At 39.6% G+C, this 22,767-nt stretch overlaps 1 protein-coding gene across 4 annotated transcripts in view; it reads right to left on the bottom strand.

Moving 5' to 3' along the window:
• Positions 1 to 22,767, bottom strand: part of DOCK5 (dedicator of cytokinesis 5) — a 182,212-nt gene that overhangs the window by 26,929 nt on the left and 132,516 nt on the right. For 2 of the 4 annotated variants that reach the window (XM_039876138.1, XM_039876137.1), the window contains exons 28-40: positions 21,758 to 21,856; positions 18,593 to 18,687; positions 16,916 to 16,994; positions 15,471 to 15,571; positions 14,647 to 14,705; positions 14,179 to 14,333; positions 13,324 to 13,409; positions 11,025 to 11,184; positions 10,246 to 10,286; positions 9,481 to 9,571; positions 6,423 to 6,542; positions 3,463 to 3,552; positions 1,038 to 1,142 (exon numbers count right to left, since the gene is read on the bottom strand). In XM_039876138.1, coding sequence (XP_039732072.1) covers positions 1,038 to 1,142; positions 3,463 to 3,552; positions 6,423 to 6,542; positions 9,481 to 9,571; positions 10,246 to 10,286; positions 11,025 to 11,184; positions 13,324 to 13,409; positions 14,179 to 14,333; positions 14,647 to 14,705; positions 15,471 to 15,571; positions 16,916 to 16,994; positions 18,593 to 18,687; positions 21,758 to 21,856 — 1,281 coding nt within the window. Of the gene's footprint in view, positions 1 to 1,037; positions 1,143 to 3,462; positions 3,553 to 6,422; positions 6,543 to 9,480; positions 9,572 to 10,245; positions 10,287 to 11,024; positions 11,185 to 13,323; positions 13,410 to 14,178; positions 14,334 to 14,646; positions 14,706 to 15,470; positions 15,572 to 16,915; positions 16,995 to 18,592; positions 18,688 to 21,757; positions 21,857 to 22,767 lie in introns of those variants that run through there. The other 2 variants (XR_005655692.1, XM_039876139.1) reach the window with 2 other exon arrangements.

Below are 22,767 nucleotides of genomic sequence, written 5' to 3'. Positions count from 1 at the left end.
TACTAAGTAGTATCCCATTGTATGGCTGTATCATAGCTTGCTCATCCTTTCACCACCTGAGAGATATGTGGGTTCTGCCCAATCTTTGGTGATTATGAAAGAATGGTACCATAAACCATCATGTACAATTTTTATGTAAACAGAGGCTTTTATTTCACTTGAGTAAATATTCCCTGTTAACTGATGCTTATCCCAGAATACCTGTCTTGGTCAGTTTCAATTTTATATTTGTTTGTGTGATTATTTAATTAACATCTCACCCACTGGATTATAAAATCCATGAAAGCAAAGACCATATCAGATTATAATCAGCACTGTATCTCCAATTCCTAGTATGTGCCTGGCACACAGTAGGCAGTCAATAAAATAGTTATTGAATGAATGAATGAACGAACTACCTCCTCATTAGGCAGTGGAAGGAACGTAAAGTACGTTCCTTCTCTACTTTTTTTTTAAATAGGGGAAGGAAGATGGATAATATATGTCTAAACGTTGCTAAGCGCTAAAAGAGGCTTCTTTTCGTGGGAGAAAATAAGACGATTTTTTGGTTTGTTTTTCAATTGTAAAATCAGCCTCACGTTAAAGAAAACTTTCAGAAAGGAGAAAAAAGTGGTCCTCCTCATTATTACAACAAAACTGTTTTCATTTTTGTGAAACCTTTGCAGTCTTGTCTTTGGTCTATTTGCTTTTAAACTCTCTTGGGCTGGAAATAAAATAAGCACCCAAATGCATCAATCTACACTTTTCCCAACCTGACCAGCAGCAGCAGAGCAGTGGAGGGGATGGTTCTGTTTTTCCCTTTTGGATTCCACCTGGGAAAAGTCATTTTACAAAAGAGCTGCCAGAATCCCAGAGGTGGCCGGGGGTGTGGGGTGAAGAGGCCGCAGCTCAGGAAGTGGTTTGCCTGCCCGACCTCCCACAGTGAGAACAAGGGGCTCCAGCTGCTAACACATCAGGCCCATCTGGAAAAGAGAGGAAGACCTCCCCTCTGCAGACTGCACGGCTCAGTGGTGGGAGACCACCCTCGGGTTTCTTACCCGCAGGAAGGAAGGAAAGCCCTGTCCGTAGTATCCAACAGCAAAGTATTCAGGCTGAGGCCTCATGGCCTTAATGATGTTCTCATAAAACGAGGCTCTTTTTTTCTGGAAAACAAAACAAGACATTCCATAGGGAGGTTACGAGGGCACAGTTGGGAGAAAAAAAAATGATCTGACTATTTGCCTTGTTGTTTCCCATGTAACACAGAGAAATGAAAGGTCTTTGGAAAATATCTTGTGGGCCAAAGAGTTATCCTGTTCTCAGATTAGAGCGTCTGAACCTAGTCCATGAATGGGGCCATGGAGGGTCTGTGGTTCCCCAGAGTCGTCTGTGGAAAGATGCACGTGTATGCATTCTGCTATGGAAGGAGGCAGTGCTTGGCTTTCACTAGTTTCTTGGAGGCCCCCGCACAAGCTAAAAACCACTTTCTGAGGTTCACAAAAGGTGTTTGCACTTAAATGGAGACATATGAGAAAAGAAGATAAAGAACATTCCAATTCGTGCATGTGGTTTGGATTAAAGTCTTTGATTCAGCTACAAGTGCCCAGAAAGTGGAGGTGACGTTCTGTTTTCTAGCATCTTGCGCCACCCGGCCAGAGTGCATAGAGTCAGCCTTAAAGAAAGCAAAACAGGGAGCCAGACCCAGGGGCTCTGACGGATGTCCCTAAGCCCCTCCCACAAAGGTTAGCATGACTATATCACTATAGCTGTCCCCTCCTCCATCCACAGGGAATGTGGTCCAAGACCTCCAGTGGATGCCTGAGATCGAAGACAGTACTGAACCCTATATATATTATTTTTCCCTTACATACATACTTATGGTAGAGTTTAATTTATAAATTAGACACAGTAAGAGAGTAACAATAACTAATAATAAAATAGAATTACAATAATACACTTGTATGTGAGTATGTATGTATATATATATACATACTGTTATGTGTGTATATATGTATATATATACATACTGTTATGTGTGTATATATGTATATATATACACACATATGTATATATACACACATAACAGTAATGTAAGTTACGTGAATGTGGTCTCTCTCTTTCTCTCTTAAAATACCTTATACTGTCTGTACTCACCTTTACACGTAAAGGAAGCACTTTACAGCTGCTCTTTGGCATGTCCAAATTGCCAGCATCACTGCTCTTGCACTTTGGGGCCATTATTAAATAAAGTCAATATTATTTGAACACAAGCACTGTGATACCTCAACAGTCTATCTGAAAACTACTGATAACAGCTACTAGGTGACTAATGGGCAGGGAGCGTGTACAGGTGGAGACTCTGGACAAAGGGATGATCCACATTCTAGCACTTTCTGGGTGAGACGAAGCGGGATGGTGTGAGATTTCATCCCGCTACTCAGAAGGGTGCGCAATTTAACATTTACAAGCTATTTATTCCTGGAATTCTCTGTTTTGTATTTTCAGACTGCAGTTGCCTGTAGGTAACTGAAACCATGGAAAGCAAAAGCACAGATGGGGAGACTACTATTCTCTGTCTAGGCGAAGGCTTCTACTACAATGTTTTCTTAGAAGGTTAACACGTTACATTACTAACATCTTAGCTCAATTTAGTTTATGAAATTAATAAGTGATTTTTTTGTGTGTGATGGCAGGAGCTGGTACAATACACTGGCAAATCCTTTTCAAAGTGATTTTGACAACTACCTCCTCAAACAAATTATTGTGTGACAATGGGTGATGTGACCTTTTGTGACTCCTCTACTAAAAATTATCAAATGTAATATTGCATTGGCCTACCATTGGGCCTTTAGAAGGCTGATTATGTTTTGCTTGATTGTTTTTAAATAGCTGACCTGTACCAAAAGCCAGGTGTTCAGAGAAACAGTAAAAGTCGAGGACTCCAGTGGCATTCAGGAGAAGGAAGGAAGCAAAATTTGAGAACCCAGTTCTGGCAGAAGCATTTTACAATTTAACCAAATGTGCAAAATGGCACTCTTGAAATAATAAAATGAGGCTCAGAGATAAGTAAGTTCAGTCATTCAGCAGGGCCCCGAGGACACGGACCACAGAACGAGTAATTTTGATGAACAGAAGAACACAGAAAACATCTGAAATATGGATGGTGTTCCCGGAAGGTAGAGTAACTAACAGGGTAAAGGGGAGATCGTCCAGAATATGGAGGTCCACAGAAAAACAAAAGGCACGGAGAAGAAAGAGAAGGCCACAGACAGAGATTCTGAGCCCTCTGTCAAAGGACAATCTGGAGAAATAATGACAGCGCTTTTGGACCCCATCTTTTTTCATTTTTATTTAGAGCAAGGTTTATATTTCCATTGTAAAGAACGTTGTTTATCCTTACTTTCTCAAACTTACAAAAACATTTTCATGAACACTCGCTTTAGCCACCTGTTGGAGACTTGATGTATTCTGGACCAGACTCACCAGGAGGTTGCCAAGGCCCTCGTAGTCAAATACTTTGCTCTCATAAGTCTCGGCCAACTCTTTGCTCAGTTTGATCGCCTTCTCCCACATCTTCAGAAAAAGAAAAGTGCAGAATAAAGTAGTCACTGAACCAGCAGTAAAAGCCACTTTAGAATCACTGGCAATGAGTAAGGAGTCTGGTGGGTTGAGTTTCTACAGATAGTCCCAACATGCCTCATCTCCTGGATCAACTAAACCTTTTTACTGACATCATAAAGCTACTATATCTTGGCTGCTTTGCCTGGGGTTATCTTCTGTAATTCTGTTTGCAAGAACATGAACTCCATGTGGCCCGAACAAAGCGATACTGAGCTTAAAAGGCAAAGCACTAAAAAACTATTGAAAGTAGAGGGGAACCAGTTCTAAGCCCAGGTCTTGAGAGTGTGAAAGTCCTGTTGGAGGGGAAAGTTGGTTTAGGCTCTAGTTAGGGGGTGGTGGTGGGGAGAGGTGTGTGTGTGTGTGTGTGTGTGTGTGTGTGTGTGTGTTTCAAGGCAGGTTCTTTGGGAGGGGGGAGGGAAATGGAAGACTAACCGTTCTGTTGTGTGGAATTTGGGGAACCATTTATCTAATTTAGGGCATTGATTTCCTGTTTCTAACTAAACTATCTGCTTAGTCAAAGAGAGTTTTAGGAAATGCCTTGGCGCATTTATGTCCATGTAAGTTACTGACTAATGCACACATCTGGTACCAGAGGCTAGCGTCCACGACTGAGTATAAGATGGACACTATGAATAACACAGCGTCTGGAAACCTCCTGCTTCATTCTTGTCGACCAGGTGCTATGTTCCATTGTTTCTGGCTGCTGAAGGAATGTACGTGTAGTTCACATGTGGTCGTAAAACATTTAAAAATATATATCATCATTTGCCAAATATGCCCTTTTGAAATTACAGGGCCTGGGTCACTGAAAAGGCTCTGAAACGTGCCACATGAAAACCATTCCAGATCAGCCGGGCCTGGTGCAGGAAGCCAGTCAACAGCATCAACGGGGCAAATTCCCTCCTCCTGTCACCAAAGGCTAAGTTGTGTAAGAGACAGCGGGACATCCTAGTATAGCAGTTCTCAAAGTGTAGTCCCTGGGAGTCCCCAAGACCCTTTCAGGGGGTCCATGAGTTCAAATTATCTTCTTAATAATACTAAGATTATTTGCATTTTTCCAATGCTCATTCTCTCATGAGTATACAATGGAGTTTTCCAGAGGTTACAGGATACGTGACATCACAAGACTGAATGTAGAAGCAGGTATGAGAATCCGGCTGTCTTCCGTAAAGCCAGATGTTAAGCAGATATGCAAAAATGTCAAACACCACGCATTAACATTTTTTTGGAAAATTTAGTAATTTTTCATAAATAGATATGATTTATATTAACAGACAATAGGTATATTATTATTGTTAAAAGAACAAATAAGTAAATATTTTAAATTTCTATTTTAATTTCTAAAAGTGTATGTATCAATATAATGCATGGGAACAAAAGTTCTCAGTGACTTTTAAGAGATAAAGGGGTTCAGGGACCAAAAAGTTTTAACGAATACACTTGCCCTCTGAGCCTGAAGTTCTTCATCTGTAAAACAGAGGGAAAATCTACCTAACAAGGTTAGAGGGAGTATTAAATTAGAAAAAATTCTGAAAATCATCCAAAACAGTTAACTAGCACTAACTAGATGGTAGCTGTTTTATTGTGATAATTATTTGGCTTATTTATTTACTTAACCAATGGATCCCACTGATTAAAAAAGAAGAAATGGCGTTTGGAAGTTGCAGCCCACAAGAACTCTCTAGGCCTCTGAAGCGTTTTGTTTGGATAACATACATTTTTTTTTTCTTTCTCTTCCAACTCCTTCTATAGATATAATTTTAATTTTAAAAGATTTTCATGTGAATATGTGAATATACTTTCTCCAGATGATCACAGCATCCATAACTTCCTGGTCCAGTTCCTATGTTTATTTTACCTTCTCACCCATCTAGGCATATAAGTTGCTCATTACCTACAGCCCATGGTGTCTCCTGGGTATGGGATGTGCACAAAATGTTAGCCAATGATCTTTAGAGAATGCACTGAAAAGGACAGTACTAGCTCCTGGCACTCGGCAATATTCAAAATATAAAATTACAGTTACAGAGAGTGGGCGCTGCCCATTGTACTCTCCATTGGGTAAAGTGTCCTCGAGATAATAATCTTTATGCTCCTAGGAGGGAGCTTCTAACCCCTGGAATTTTCCTAGTGTCTCGATTATTCGTGGTGGAACCTCCAACCACACCTGGGTTTATGCTGCTGAGGTGACTCATAGTGAGTCCCTTGCCAGAAAAAGCATCCATGTGATTAGAGGGTTGGGGCCTTGAGCTACATGATGTCAGCCTGGTCTACGGGGAGAAGGGGGGCTGAAGAGTGAGTTCACTCATGTGGGCGATGATTCAATCAGTCAAGCCGACACAATGAAACCCTAATAAAAACTGTACAGAGGCTCAGGTTAGCTTCTTGGTTGGTGAACATGTTAATTCCCCTGGAGGGTGATGCACCCTGAACCCATGGGGAGAAGAAACAGAAACTCTGCATTTGAGATCCTCCTAGACTGTGCCCTACATATTTCTTCACTCGGCTGGTCCTGATTTGTGCACTTTAAGATAAATTGTAACTGTAAGTAGAACATTTTACCAAGTTTTGCTAGTTGATCTAGCATATTATCAAACCTGAGGGGGTCATAAGATCTATCCCAAATATACAGTCAATTGGGTGGCCGGGGGACCCCTGAACTCACGGCTGATATCTGAAATGAGGGCTTCCCTTTTGGGGACTGTGTCCTTAACTGGTGAGTTCTGAGCTAACTCTGGCTGGTTAGCATGAGAACTGCATTGCAGTATTTGCTGTCGTTTTCCTCTTTCCCCTAATACAAGAACAAAGAATCCAAGACTCACTTTGCCTTTGTCAAAATAGGATATGATTTCTTGATACAGCTTCTCTTTAAGCTCTTGCTGGGTATAAACATAGTAACTGTCCCTCTGAAGCAAATGGGGTACACATGGCTTGTCAGACCACTGAAAAGCAAACAAAAACAACAAAAAAGATTAATACATGTGTCATTTAATTCAATTTGTTAAAGGAGGTTAATAAACGTTAAAAAAAGTTACAAATATTTTTATATATCTGTGACTCATCCATATTGCATTTTAGATTATTAAACACAAAAATTGCATACATACACACATACGCATGCCACCTTCAAAACAAGCGCCGTGCTGACTGCTGAATGGACACACACTTGAGGAATTTCCATGAAATTCGGGAACAAGGTGAACTTGCCAGACAGCACAATTACTGCTGTACAGACAGCACAATTACTGCTGTACAGTCGCAGTCAGAAAAAGGAAAGAAATCAGAAGTATAAAAATGGAAAGGAGGTGGTATAACTATCACTATATACAAATAACAATTGCATTCTTCACCATCAATGGCCTCACAAAGGTGCCAACTGAAAAACTGCCACAAGTAGAGAAAATTCATTAGGATTAAAAAACTGACGTATTTAGAAATAATTTAGAGATAGACCTCACATAAATAGATAACCATGCTGAAGATAATAGAAGAAAAAACCCCAATAAGGATAAATCCAAAATGATAAAATATCTGGGCACAATGTAAATGTACTTAATGCCACTGAACTGTAGGCTTAAAAATGGTTAAGATGGTAAATTTTGTTGTGTATATTTTACTATAATTAAATTAAAAAGAAAAAATAGCTAGGAATCAGCATAAGAAGGAACATATAAGACTTCCACACAGAAAACTTTGACACATCACAAAAGGGCAAAACAGCGGACATGAATGAATGGAAAGTCAGAACATGGTTTTGGATAAGAAAACACTATTTCATAAACATGGAAATTCTTGCTAAATTAATTTTTTTAAATTTCATGATTTCAAAGTCTATAAAATAAACCAAAAAAGAACAGGTAGGAAGACCATGAAAAAAGAAAAGCAATGCAGAGTAACTACCAGGTGGTAAAACATAAAGAATTAATAATTAAGAGTGTGGTACCGGTCCATGAACAGAGACCCATGAAGAACTATATAAAATCGAGAGAGAGACTCTTCCCACCACATAAAAGGATTTAGTATATGAAAAAGAAGGGATCTCATACCAGTGACGAAAATGTGGACTATACTTATACATCTCTATTTAGTAGCTATCTGAAGGAAAAAAGTATCCATATCTCATATCTTACTTTGCCAGGGCAGAAGAGTTTAATTTTTCTGAGCAGCACAAGTGAAAAGATCTATGGTTACAGACAAAGGATTTCTTTCTGATCATCCCACAGTTAACAAGCCTTCTTCCCTAATCCACATACAATAAACTTTTTAGTGCCCCAGACTTGGATATGAATTGTGAATGGCTGCCTTGGGGAAGTGGTGAGGCAGAAGACATCTGTTTTAGTTTATAACACTTCGAAGAGTATACATGTATAGTGTAAAATAAAAATTAATTTATACAAGAAAAGGGCAAGAATTGCTAAGGGCAAGAATAGAGGCGGGGAGATGTAACAGGAGGCAACCGTAATGCTCGAGAGGAGAGACAATGGTAGCTGGGACCAGGTAAGGAAAGCGGAGAGAAAAGAAATGAAGACAGGATATCAAAGAGATATCTGCACTGCCAAGTTTGCTGCAGCATTATGCACAGCAGCCGAGTTATGGAAACAAGTGTCTGTCAATGGATGAATGGATAAAGAAGATGTGGCATATATATGTACACTGGTATATTATTCAGCTACAAAAAAGAAAGAAATCCTGCCATTTACAACAACATGGATGGACCTGGAGGGCATTGTGCTGAGTGAAATAAATCAGACAAAGACAGATACTGTGTGATCTCACTTATGTGTGGAATCTAACAAAGCCAAACTCATAAAAACAGAGCTTTAGAGCAATGATTACCAGGGATTTGGGGGTAGAGGTGTTGGGGAGATGTTTAAGGGTACAAACTTGTAGCCAGGAAATAAATAAGTCCTGGAGATCTAACACACAGCACAGCGATTATAGAGTACAACACTGTATTAAAAATTTTGAAGTTGTCAAGAGACTAGATCTTAACTATTTCTACCAAAAACCAAGAAATGATAATTATATGACATGATAGAAGTGTTAGCTATGATGCTAACCATATCGCAATACATAATAAATAAATGTAATAAACCAATACTTGTACACCTTACATGTACATGGTGCTATATGTCAATTATATCTCAATTAAAAAGAAGTGGACAGCTTAAGGGCAAGTTTTTAGACAAAGGGTCCACAATTCTTGTTGGTGGAGAATATGGGAGGGGGTAAATAAAAGATGATGACAAGTATTCACCTGAGCAACTGGGTAGACACTGGTGCCCCTTAGTGAAATGAGAAAGAGAGGAAGGAATGGATCGAGAACAGTGGGAAATTGGAGCTTCTGTTACAGACATACTAAGTCTGAGTTTTCCATCAGTCATTCAAACACCCATGTTGAAAGAGCAGTTTATATGTGAATCTGAAGTTGGAGGAGTAGTCAGAGCCAGAAATAACTATCTGGGATCCATAACGTATAAATGTGTTTATATTCATGACACACTATAATTTTATTTACTAAGACAGCATAAATAGGAAACTACTTCCATGGTACTCTATTCATTCACAACTCATGTCTCTACAGTTTTACAAACTATTTTACATACATTAATCGGTGTTTCTTCAATTAGAGTGTCAATTACTGGGGCCTGTAAGTTATGCTCTGCTTCGTAAGGATTTTAAAATAAATGATGGCTGACATTTTCCCAGCCTTGATCTGAAAATTAGCCGCTTAGAAGGTATAAAAATATTCTTGGATGAAAGGCTCTCCCTTGAATAAGGATCTTTCCCATCAAAATCACGAAGCATACAGGACTGGACAGTTGACACACTGCATTTTGTCCTCGTCCCTGTTGAAATGAGCAGCCCTGACCCCCTCACCTGCAGAAGCTCAGCGTGTAAGAGCAGCGTGTAGGCGGCTTCCGTGTAGTTCTCACAGTCTCGGTGCAAATCCCGCAGCTTGTACAAGTATCTGGGAGGAAAGGGAGAAGGGAGGCATTTTGCTGCTCAGGAGCTGATCCAGCATTCGGCTCATCCCGCAACTGAACCACATCCTGCTTCCCTTCCCATCTCTTCTCCCCCTACTCCTTTTTATTGGGCCAAGGAATTCCTTACTTCCTGTCTTCCCATTGCTTTAACTCTTGGTGCTGCTTTCTGCCTGTGCGGCTTTCCTACTCCATCTACTTCATACTCTTCGTGGAAGGCAGTGGTGTTTAATTAATTTATTTTACGTTATGGACCCCTTTGGGAAGCCAATTAGAGCTATGGAATCTCTCCCTAAGAAAATGCATATATTTTATGGCCAAACTGGTTCCATGTTCAGGGATTCCTGGATCCCAAATCCTCCTTGGCAGAAGGTGAATTTTCACACCTCCCCCTGTGCAGCCTTTTCCGATCGCTCTGGCCAACGCCTTCCATCCCTCCCTGTAATCCGGACACAGTCCTCCCTATGCACTATCTTGTATTGTACTTATTTGCATATCTGTCTAAAGAGTTTATCCTTTTAGGGAGTGGGGGCACAGCACATACTTGTTGGCATCTCTCATAGCAGCAAGCACCGTGCTGGGGCTTAGTATTTGCTAATTGAAGAAATAACTAAAACAGCCATGACATAAATAGCAAAAGCAGAAATTCCCTTCAGCTTACCTTATGTATATGTCCTCTCTCTTCTTTTCTTTATAAAAATTCTACAAAAAAAGGTCACAAAATGCCAATGTAAATCAGGAGTTTTTTGACTAGCTTGCCACGGAAATGGCCACATAACTACTTTTGCGTTTTGACAGTGTTACTTCTCCAAAGAAATAAACTTTCCTTTAACAAATACTGCCACGGGGAAAGGAAGCGACAGTTTTATAAAGAAGATAAGTTGGAGAATTTTTTTAGAACCATGCTTCTGTGACAGGAACGTTCTAAGGGACCGTTCGATCGCCAGCTTCTGCTCAAGTCGAATCTCTGCTTTCTCAGGGGATCAGAGTGGCAGGTTCCTGGTTTCCAGAAAGTAGGGGAACACACGGTGGCCTAAACCTCTAAGGTCTGTGGTCCCCATTACATATGTCTAGGGAAAGGCAAGACCGAAGAGTCTACCACCATGAGGATATTAGGCACTGATGCTCTACTTATGTTCATCTGTACTTAATAATTCCAACAATATAAACGAGACAGAGAAAGAGTGAGGATGGCCTTCAGAAAGAGAGTTAAGAGCTTATGTTGCATTTGCCATCCCAATTTTACCCTCAAGGTCTGTGGCTGCTGATATCTGTAAGTCCAAAGCTGAGCTGGCTGTTCTGATTAGACTGAGCAGGACAGACTCCATAAAGATGGTGCCGGGGTTGCTTTGTGTCTGTGAGATCTACTTAGAGCTGAGCTGTGGGGTGTAGGAGTGGCCTGGCATCACCTTCTTGCCATCCCAGGAATTTGGCACGTACCAGCACGTTAACGGTACAGCTCATCCGGTTTTCCTTGCTCTCATCATGCATGATGATGGTTCTGTAGTCCAAGAGATTCTCTAAGAGGCTGCTGACCAGGAGCGCAAATACTTCTCCAGAGCTGGAGAGGTACTTATGTTTCCGGCAATGTTCTAGAAGCCTGGAGGGTAGAAGTAGAGACAAATGCCCAGGTCTCATGCTGTCATTCCAGCACCACTCACCACCTATAAGCACTGTCCAAGGTCCTAGCAGCAGGTGGCGCCAGACTAGGCAACACACATCCTTCACGTAAGTTAATCAAGTTATATGCTGTCTTTAGAGCTTTAGCTCAAGTCCCACCATCACCTAGAATCCCAGCCCACAGTGCTCTTCTTTGAACTTCTATTTGTATTTTTTATTTGTTTTCATTTTTTTGTCAATACTACACAAATGAGAATCTTTGTCCAAAAGGTTTGTGTAATGCTATTTGATCACTCTACTCAAGTTGAAAGAGACTATTTTTTCTGTCTTTATTCTCCCTAAAGCCTAGCACGCTTCAAGGCGTCCCGAGGACACTCTGGAAGGCCTTGCATCGATGCCCAGCCCAGAGGAAAACCTCGGAACCTAGCATACATGTAGACACACGGCTCTTCAGTTAAAAGTTTATTTTCAGAAATAAAAAAAAAAAAATGCAGAGTGATAAATAAGACTGAAGCTAAACTTTTGGTCTAAATTCTTTTTCTTTGGACCTAAATAGAGCAAAGCGTCTATAGGGGCTTCTTAGATTAGACAATTAGAAGAAAACTTGGAGAACAAGAGAAAAAGAGAAAGAAATGTATTCAAAGAATTAGTCTAGGATCTAGGATTATTTTTAGCCACTGGAGATTTGTGCTTTATATTTTTCTGAGTTAGTAATCCAGGAAGAATGAGGAAATAAAATAAGATCTTTATGTGAAAAATCAGCTATGGATTTTTTTAAACGAGTAGTTTTTCATTTGTCAATACCATGTATGTTTGTATGTGTGTGCAATTTCTCCATTAATTCCTATATAAGATCAGAACTGCAAAAGTACTATGTGGGAGGTTTGAAGCCTGCGGATCTAATGGAAGCAGGATAAAAAGATCACCAGTCTTATTATCCATTAAAAACAAAATAAGAAAGATTTCTGGTTCTTTAAAATACAGATGAGTCATCAACTCATTTCTGAGTACCCAGTGTGCTGATTCCTTAATAAAGTCTTTAAAAAAAGAAAAAGGTGGGAGCTCTGTCCTCAAGCATAGTCTAGTATACAACACTCTCACAAAACAGGTGAATAATGAAACCACCCAGGCACCCACCCAATCAACAGGTGACACAGTTAATCAATATCATAAAAGTTCAGAGAAGACATGAAAGGAGTAGTCTAGAGTACTTATAGCCCTAGATGACGGCAGGATTTGAAAATAATAGTAACAAGCACAAACACCAGAGTAGCTGACATTTATTCAGCATGAACTCTGTAACAGACACTATAAGAACACATCGTCTCATTTCATCCTCATTGCAAAACCAAAATATAGATTCTACGATTCTAGATTAAAAAAAAAAAAAAGGCGTTGGATAGGTTAAGCCACTTGTCCAAAGTCAAACCCCTAGAATGTGGGGAGAACACGATTTGAAGTTTAATCTCTGACTCCAACATGCAATCATTTTTAATCACTCTTTTTATACTCTAGTTTCATATGTGCAAAGGAGAATTTAGAAGGCCAGGGCATGATGGGTGAAGGCCTGTGGGGCTTGAGCGGGTAGGGCATAGGGGTGCGAATGTGAGCGCAGAGAGGGAATGAATGTTGGATTGGGGGTGGGTGACGGGAGGGCAGTGAAAAGGCCAACATGGCTGGAGATGTTACTGGTTTTCTTAGAGGTCACGTACAGGGCATAAGATATTTTAAAATGTGCAGTGGATCTTGACATGTTTCTTACCTTACCTTTTAAATTGTTGCTTTGAAGACATAATTAGAGGTGCTAGCACTTCTGATGAAGTTCATAAATTGAAACACTGGGCAAAATGCCATTGCTTCGTACACCTCTCCCTCCCTCCATCTGCTCTGTTCTCGGTGGCTGGGCTGGCCAGGAAAACACAGACATTTGACTCACATCGGATAAACAAATGTCAGTAGTGGATGGTGTAAACTTCACTAACCCCACCAAGAACCATTAGTGGTGGCAACCCTAGTGATTCTGTAACTACTCTATAGGTCTGTAAAAAGAGCAGAAGCTTGTTTTTCTCCATCACTAAATAATGCCATCAACTTGAGGTTTTGTTTCTGAAACACTCACAGTTTTTCCAGAAGGACCTTGTACTGTTCATCTCCTCTGCCTCCTTCCACCTCTTGGTCCAGCTTTGTAATCAACTCATTCTCAAACTGAAAGCAGAGTCAGAATTTCACAGGACAATAATGCCAACCTTTCTAGATTTGGCCTAAACTCTTTATTAAGTTGTGAATCATTTTCAACATATATAGAGAAAGATCACACTTCATATCATCCATTAACAGTATACGAATGCCCTGTCAAAACGTTCTAAAGTAGTCTCATGCTACTTTGTCCTTCGCTTAACATTTGCAGAAGAAAATTACCCAAAACATTATTTTCCTATTATAACTATGCATATAAAAATAACTTCATGATTCTAATTTTCTATTTTACTTTTGGTTATTGTATAGGTCTTGGCAATGGGATTGCTACTCTCTAATTTTGCAGAGCTTCATTCACAGCTGCAAAATCTGCCTTTCAATGTTGATATACTGTATAGATAAGAAAAGTGAAACAAAAAAAACGTATCAGGCAAACTAGGGTCTCTAACTAGAGACCTCTGCATCATTCTCTCCCACTGCCTTATTCTCTCAGCTGTATTGCAAGATTAAAATTAAAATTAAAATGCATGAAGTCAAATTTTAATTATCCAGAGATGGAGGGCTGCTTTAGAAAACACATGTAGCAAAGGGGTCACTTCTTGGCCCTGGGTTAGACTATCTGCTTCTATTTCTAATTGCTTTACAAAATGAAATGTAAAAAAAGTTTTTAGATCAACTTTGATTTGTATGATTCAGGCTATAGCTTCTGTATATAGAAAGAAAATAAATACGAGTTGACTATGTGCATGAGTAAGATTATAGGTCTACCACCTCTTACCATATGGAAATTGCCATTTCCACTGAAATTGAACTCACACTGCATCATATCAAAGAAAATGGGGATGGTGGCTTTCCGAAGCTCTACTTCGGGGGTCAATGTGACCTCCAGAATGGGACCCACCATGGAGGGGATGAATTTGATTTTGTGAGGACCTGAAATAAAAGTAAGGAGGATATTACAAAATGATTTCACTGGAAGTAATGGGTTACAATCTTCCTTGACAGGGCCCATAAGAAAAGAAAAAGTTTATGTGGGTAAATCAACTCAACTCAGAAATGAGTGACTAAATATCATATTCTGGTAACATGTGGATGTCGCCAAGAGACCCACAAGTCAATGTTCACTTCCAGACACACAGACAAATAAATCTCAAGAGTTACTGGAATTAAAATAAAAAACGAATTCATTATGGTATGCTTATCACACAGGAGCTGCGCGTGGGCCTGTTCAAGGTCATAGACTCACCCAGGTTATACCACATGTCCCGGATCCTAAAGCCGATTTCTTTTCTCATGTCCCCATATCTAGGAAGAAGATCATAAACCAAGAAAAAGATTTTCAGTGGAAACAAGTATATATAATAAAATGATGAGAGGAATAAAAATAGCCTGTGTTGTTCTAGGTCACATTTAAGGCAGGTTGTGAGGCGAGGTCACTTGAAGAGGTTCAGTTGATGCCTAAACAAGCCTCCACAGAACTAAAATTTCTAGCCTTTAAATGCTAAATTTCTCAAGTCATTTTTAACTACACAGCCTTTGAGCTTCCCGCTCTCCGTGAGCTCTGAAACAGATCTGAGATGAAAGCAATAAAAGGCTTCCCTAAATCCCTCGTCACTCTTGCACATTAGTCCATTTTAAATTCTGAGCCAGAAATCTGGAGGCCATGTTTAGGTGATGTGGTCATCTTGGCTTCCCCGCTGAAATGACTGAGAGGTATGGCAATGGTGCCAAAGGAGCCCGGAGTAGAACGCAGCACTGTGCCTGCAATTTGGACAAGCTACCAGCAGAGGAACAGCTGTTCTCGTAGATGGGAGCGCTGGCCAGCCTCCTGGCCTCTCCACTCACCGATTCTATAAAAAGAATGTGATGGGTGATGGGAAAATGAATGGGGCCTTGAGAAAAGAGGCCTGAATGTGGAGAAATTTGAGGTCTGTTAAATAATGAGAAGACCCACTTCACTAACAACATGGTGGTGGCCAGTGAAAAGTAATTTCTATGATACTAAAAATCCTGCTCTGAATACAAATGGAAAAATCACCTAGCCAATCTTAAGTTTAAAAGGACACTTACTTTTTTACAATTTTGGTGCGCTTGGCTTGTGAGAAGGTTTCAAGCTGAAGGGACTCATGGGTGAGAAATGCTACTGCCAAATGGAAGTAATTGTTCCAGAGCTGTTCAAAATTAATTGCATGGGTGAAAAGAAATGGAAAATAACATCAATAAGGGTCATTATAAAAGTGTCGCATGGTAAAAAGTCGCTTGCCAGAGATTAGTAAAAAGAAACAAAATAAAATCCATGAGACTTCTTTTTCTTTCTTGTGTTTCAATTATTCAGCCCTGAAAGTTTTAACACTTACTATTAAGCTTTAAAAAAGAAATCCAAAGTATTATATTTGTCTTTACTCCTGAGATAAAGGCAAACTGCTGCCGAGAAGCATACCTATTTATAGTAAGCAGTTTGGCAATATGTATCAAAAGTTCTAAAATTCTGCCAAATTTTTGAACTAGTAAATATGTCAGGACTTTATCCTGGCAAAATAAATCATGGGTATTTAAAAACATTTAGAACAAGGAAGGCCCTCACAGTGCTATTTAACTTAACAGAAAATAGGAACAATTTAAATGTTCATATGAATTTGGTTAAATAGATTGTGGCCCAGCCATACAACGGACTATATTCAGCCCTTAAAAGTACCATGGAAATATTTAATATCATTGAGGTCACAGAAAATGTTAATAAAGTAGATTAAGAGATTACCAAAAAAATACACAGCTTGATTCCATTTTGGCATATATAAACATATACCAATAAACATTTATATACACATATGTACATATTCACATTTACACTTATATGCATAAATATATAGATAATTGTCTCTATTTATGACTCTCTATCTTTAAAGTTCTACAGATACAAACAAAAGCACATGACACAGCAAAAGCAAATCACCAACAAAATGTATGCTGGAACATAAGCTCCATGACATCAGGGACTTTGTCTGCCTTCACCAGGGCCTGTGATATAAATACTCTAATATTTGTTACATGAATGAGTGAATGAAGATGGAGCTAGTGGTCACCTGTTTTGCTGTCACTCTGGACTTTCAAGCAAGTGTACATATGAACCGCTCTTTAGAAACTAAACCACTTGTAGGTAGAGGAACATCTGCACGCCTGTCTGCAGGGCCGTGTGCGTAGGTGTCTTTGGGTTATGGTAACAGAAGAAGGTAAGGCAAGCTCTCTTTCAATTTTCTTGGTTTTGCTTAGTTATATTTTCTACTATTACTTTTTTTACATTTTTTTACATGTATTAATTTTACAGAAAGAAGAAAAAAACCCTATCTTATTGTGTTTGGAGGACAGAATGATGAGACTGTGCTTTAGGAAAGAAGAAAAGACAATTTTTCTTCATTTGAAAATGATGAAATCTGAGGTGATGTTTTCTAAAATAAGAGTATTCTCTTGCTTTGGCTGAGCATTCAAGGAACATCCTTGGTGAGTGGCATGCTTACCTGAAGTTCAAAGCTTGCCTGATCCATGAAGCACCTTGTGAGAACCTCAGCAAACTGATTTATAGCACGGAGGAAAACCCTGGGGAGGAAAACACAGGATAAAGAAGGTGAAGTCAAGCTCGTTGAAACACTTCCCATCTATGTTGCAAACCAAAGCAAACCAAACCCTGACTTGGCAACATACGACCTATAGATCAATGTCCTTAGAGACCAATGACAGAGCACAGTTTGCAGAGGTCACTGAAGGTCAGGCTGAAGAACAGACTACAAGCACTGTTCAAGGCTGCATCACAATTGAGACAAGCCAGGTCTCCTAAGCCTCAAACCAGGGCTCTTTGTATTTTATTAAGACACTTCTGTTTCAAAGTCTAGGATTTCTGGAGCAATTTTTTCTCTAATCTGTCTATAGTTGGGAAGGGTTTTTTTTTTTTTTTCCATTAGGTATCAGGGTGAGGTAGAGTGAACGATAATGCCTCGAATAATGATTTACTTTATTCAGCTCTTTAAACATAGTATATGCATTTAGTTCATTTCACTTCCATTTAACAAGTATTTTTTGTGGGCCAGCCACAACAAAGCACTGGTTTAGGTATGGGCTTGAAGGAGCTGGTTCCTGTTCTTAAGTTTCCAATTTGAGAGGGGTCATCTGCAACCTGTAACTCTAACCCTGACCTAACAAAGAACATGGGAAATTCTATGAGGAGATATCAAAGAGGTCTGGACAATCAGAGACGATGGCATCCAGAAAGGCTTGCTTTGGTGATGGCATCTGACAAGTACCCTTGAGGAATGGGTGGCATGCTGACGACCAGAGATGAGAGAGAAGGTATTGCAGGTGGGAAAAGCAGCACAAAGGAAAGCACAGGCCACGTTCAGGAACCAAGAAGAGGCCAGTTTGGTTGGAGCTCAGGCTGTATATAGAGGGAAATAGTGAAAGATAAGGTTAGAAAAGCGGGTGGGCCAGGCTGCAAAGGCCTTGACTGTCAGGATGATGAAGACCATATGGAGCCACTAAAAGAGGCCATGGAGAGCTGATGCTGACAAGTCACATGAGAATGATGAGCAGACCACAGTAGAGAGAAGGGAGTAGACAGCCTGAGCTGCAGCAACCGCAGTAGGCCAGGTGAAATCCAGAAAATGAGCGAGGATCCTGGAAGCGGGAGGATCCTTACTTTACAGATGATGGATCTGAGGCAAAGGATTGAACAGCACTTCACGGAAGTTAGTTATCAGACCCAGGCACAGTGACCCTTGGACAACATGGGGTTAGGGGTGCTGATCCCCCTGTACAGTCAAAAGTCTGCACATAACTTTTGATTCTTCCAAAACTTAACTACAGTCGGCCCTCTGTATCCCTGGGTTTCACATCTGTAGATTCAACCAACTGTGGATTGGAAACTATTTCCGACGCGAAGTTGGGAATCCGTGGAAGCCTTATCAAAAACAGTCAATTAACACATATTTTGTATGTCCTATGTATTACATACTGTACTATTACAATAAAGTAAGCTAGGGAAAAGAAAATGTTATTAAGTAAACCATAAGAAAGAGAAAATACATTTATGTATTTATTGAGAAAAATCTGTGAATATAGAACTGAGCATTCCAAACCTGTGTCATTCAAGGCCACCTGTACTCATGGTCAGATGCCACTGGGCCCGCCACAGGCAGTCTTACCTGCTCTGAGTCATATTCATGACCATCCAGTCTTTGGCACAGACATTCTTTCCAATTAGATCCTTAAACATGATAAAAGTTTCCATGAGGAAGTCCTGCAGAGAACGAAGGAGGAATGGCTCGATGAAAACGGGGTTCCATTTCCTAAGTCTCTCCCCCAGCACGTGGCCAAGAAGGAGCACTACTTCGGAACCAGATGTCCCTAGTCCATAATAGCAGCCTAGCTTTTTAATACAATTTTAGGGATAACAAGGCATTTTTACAGCTATCACATGATTTGATTTTTACATCCTATACTTTGATGAGGAAGACAGGATGAAAAAATTGTCCACATTTTACAAGTGATAAAACTGAGACTGTGAAAAAGTAAACAACTTGCTTAAGGTCCTAGAAACCAGGAAGCAAAAGAGCTAGGAAGAGAACTTGGAGTTCTGGACCCCAAGTTTAGAACTGTAATCTCTTTGGTCCCGTGCTGTCAAGTGTCGTCTGAATGGATCTACTGCCCTTAAAATGAATTCACCAACAATTGTGAGAAAACTGATACTTCTAATAACTCTGAGTCAAATTCTTCTTCATTTGTTATTAGGACAGAACAAAAACGCTATAAATAAGAAGTAAAATCATGATTCTTCCTAGTTCAGGAACAATACCACGTGTAGCCTGGGAGAAGGGTCCTAAATGGTCTTTAAAAAAGAGACGATAGCAGTGGATCACGGTGACTATCATGAATAATAAATAAATCCAGTATTGGAAAAAAAGCTATGCTGCTGAAAAGGGGGTTATGAGCAAAAAGTAACTCAGAAATAGAACAACTGGACTAAAAAGCAAAGCTAAAAAGTTTTAAAAGTTTTTTTTATTTATTAGTTAATTTTAGACATTTTCCACTCAGATTCTTAAAATGAAAATACAGTCCAATTTCTCTAGCACTAAACTGCACGGTTCACATAGCAGAAAGAACACGGTGCTTGGGAGGCACGAGGCCCGGGTTCTATTTCCGATGCTACTCTTTCAAGCCTCAGGTCAAGTTGGTTTCAACTTCTCGCACTTTGGATTGCAAATAGCACAGCAATGGGAGAACTCTGGCTCTCGAATCTTCTTGCTGGTTAAATGGAGAGTCAAACTTTCCTATTCTCAATTCTGAAACCATAGACATATTTCATGAGTTTCCAAAGTTTTCATCTTACCTTTTAAGTGAGCCAACCCATTTATTTACTCTTCTATTAACTTTTTCTCGCAAATCAACAGGAATTCATGGTTTGTGGAGCAAGAATTAAATTTAGATGCCAGTTACCCACTTCTGACGCTGCTGACTCTACATTCAACTCCCGGTTATCTAAATTCATGTGAGCAGTGATGGCGTAATTAAGGCAATTCAGATAATCACAGGCCTCATTCTCTACCACTTCTCAATCTTTCAAGTGATCTACTCAGAAGGCAACATGAGAGAGTGAGAAGCCAATCTACTGAAAGTCAAAAGGCCTAGCTGTACACTGCAGTTCTGCCAATGAAGACCACAACCCCCTCACTGGGATAATAATCCTCTTTTTTAATTAGATAATAAATAGATAAAAAAAAAAACTAGGAGAAGAGCTCACCATTGTTCTGGGAAACAGGTGTTAAACCTGTTTTTGTGCTTACCTAATGGAGCCAAATTGTCAAGTTTGGATTTAGTATAACTTCCCTTATTCTACTTGCTTTCTGAAGGAAATTTGAAAAAAAAGTCACCATTTTTATATTAATTTTATCTTATATTACAATAATAATAAAGCTATTATTATACATAGCTTGTGTCCGTAGGCACTAACTACATGCCAAGCACAAAGTTAGGTATTGTCCATGTGTCAATTTAATCAATACCCACTCACATTAACTTTTGAGGTAGATATTGCCTTACAAACAAAGAAACTGAGGTTTAGTGAGGTTAAATCACTTGCCCAAAATTACACAGAAGTGAAAGAGCCAGAATTCAAATCCAGATCTGGGTGTTCTAAAGCTTGTGTTCTAAAATCCACTACGCCATCTGCCTATGGAGGATGCTCAGCTTCTCTCTCTCCCTTCCCCTCCTCTCTTCCTACATTGTCTTGCACCTGGGCTCTGCAGGCACACCGTCACATTGCTATAAGTTCCTTTGCCGTGCTGCCTGCTAGAGCACATCCTAAGTGGAGGCCTAATATAGCATTTATTAGCTATATTAGCCAAAGGTCTAACATAGCATTTTGAGAGTTCATCGATGGACCAATTATTACTACTAATAATAAACAGGACTTTCTCTCCAATTCCTTGTGTGTTTTCCATTTTGGGACCTCACAGAAAGGAAGGTGATTGGCAGGAAAGGAGCTGGATATCCTTGAGTGTACTGGCCATTGACTATCAGTATAATAGAGGCAGAAAGTAGAAAATCTAGAGCATAAAGAATACTTAAATATGCATGGATGATGAGAAGTTACTGAGAACAAAGCCTAGTGCAACACGGCATCGAATTGCTGATGCGGCTCCTTGTCCAGCCTACTGTTTCTGAAGATAAGATGACAACTTCAGGGAAGTTTCAACAGTCATTAAAAATTTCCTGAAGAAGGATCTTGGGGAGCAGCCAGAGGCCTAACTTGGCTTCTCAGGCACCTTCGGTTGTATGCTTAATAGCAATTTTGAGAACAATTTTCTTTAAAGCAAAAGAGAAGGGAATATTTTCAACTGAAGATAACTTGCAAACTTTTTAAGGGGCAGGTATTATCTTTTCTCATTGTCCTTTCCAGGGAATATTGAAAATGATGACTTCGACCATATCTAAGAGGACTTTGCACACCTCTGCCTCTTAAAATCCTTGCCCCAGTATGAGTAACAATAGTTTTTGAAAATGAGACACTATCCTCTTGAGAGCAAACAAGATCTCCCAAATGTTTCTAAATAAGTGCTCTCTCTAAATCCAAGAGACTCGAGGGGTTAAGTGAGGACCTCGTGCTATACATATTATACTCTTCTTCACGTCCTATCCCAGAGAGAAAGAAAGAATCAACACTTTCCTGGGTGGACAGTCACCCAGCACTGGAGGTGGACAGGGAGGGGTCCCTGGACTCATGATGCTCAAAAAAAAAAAATTATATATATATATATTTTTTTTTTTTTTGCTAAATATAAGGTTACCAGGACGCAATGAAGACAACTTACAATGATGTCTTGTCTGGTTTTGAAAGTGCTGATATAGTGAGCGTAGTGGCTGTCGTCCATTTGCCGCAGGATGGCAATCATGCAAGCAACGAAACTCCCCTGAAGGAGAAAGAAAACACAATTCTCAAATAAGATTTGGGTGCATGTACTTTGGTTTTTCTCATTCAATTATCTAAGCAGGGACCATACCAAACTGGAAACATGTAGCATACAAAAAGTTCAAAGGGCATTGCTTTGCTGTTTCTGCTTAAAATGACCCTCTTTCGAGTTTGAGTTAAGGACTGTGAAGGGGGGGCTTTCCCCACCCCATGAACGCCTAAGATTTGTGCAGTCCTGTAGGTCACAGGACACTGACTTCAAGATCTCAGTTAGATTACTAGTTAAGCCGTAACAACTTGGGGACTTTGAGTTTCTTGTTGAGACAGAGTTGTACTGCAAAAAGAAGTCCATGGAGAAATGTCCAAAATATTTAGATCATTTAAACAAAGTTGAGTTTGAAGCAATTGCAAGGAGGAAAATGAGAAGTAGCAAAACTGAGAGTTGAGGAGAGATAAGGATAGGAAATGAGAATTTGCTAGTAGAACACTGCAATGTCATTTCTTCGACTCTAGACGCTTTTAGCCAGTTATTCCCCGCATGTTATGCATGCATTATTGTGGACCTGGTTTGAAGAAAGGAATTGAATAATTAGATGATTAATACCATTCCTATTTTTGAGGTCAGAAATTACATATTCAATGTGCTTTCCCCCAGTCCAACTCTATTTGAATCATAGACTTAATATTCTAGCCAGAGGGCAAATATCTAGAAGGAAAGATCCTCTTATATTCATATGATTATGAAAACAACACAAATTTAAATGAATTTAGCACAGAGGAGATAATAGACAGCTGTTTTTGGAATGGAGGGAATGACTACCTAAACACAATAATAATAAAAGACTAACCATGCACACCTCTTCTCTAAATGAATGTCTGTCTCAGTTTCTTGTTTTAAAAAGTTAACTTTCT

Source organism: Pteropus medius, unplaced genomic scaffold (genome assembly GCF_902729225.1).
Source record: "Pteropus medius unplaced genomic scaffold, Ma_sr-lr_union100, whole genome shotgun sequence".
NCBI classification, from domain to species: domain Eukaryota; kingdom Metazoa; phylum Chordata; class Mammalia; order Chiroptera; family Pteropodidae; genus Pteropus; species Pteropus medius.
This window is presented reverse-complemented; position numbering and strand designations above follow the sequence as displayed.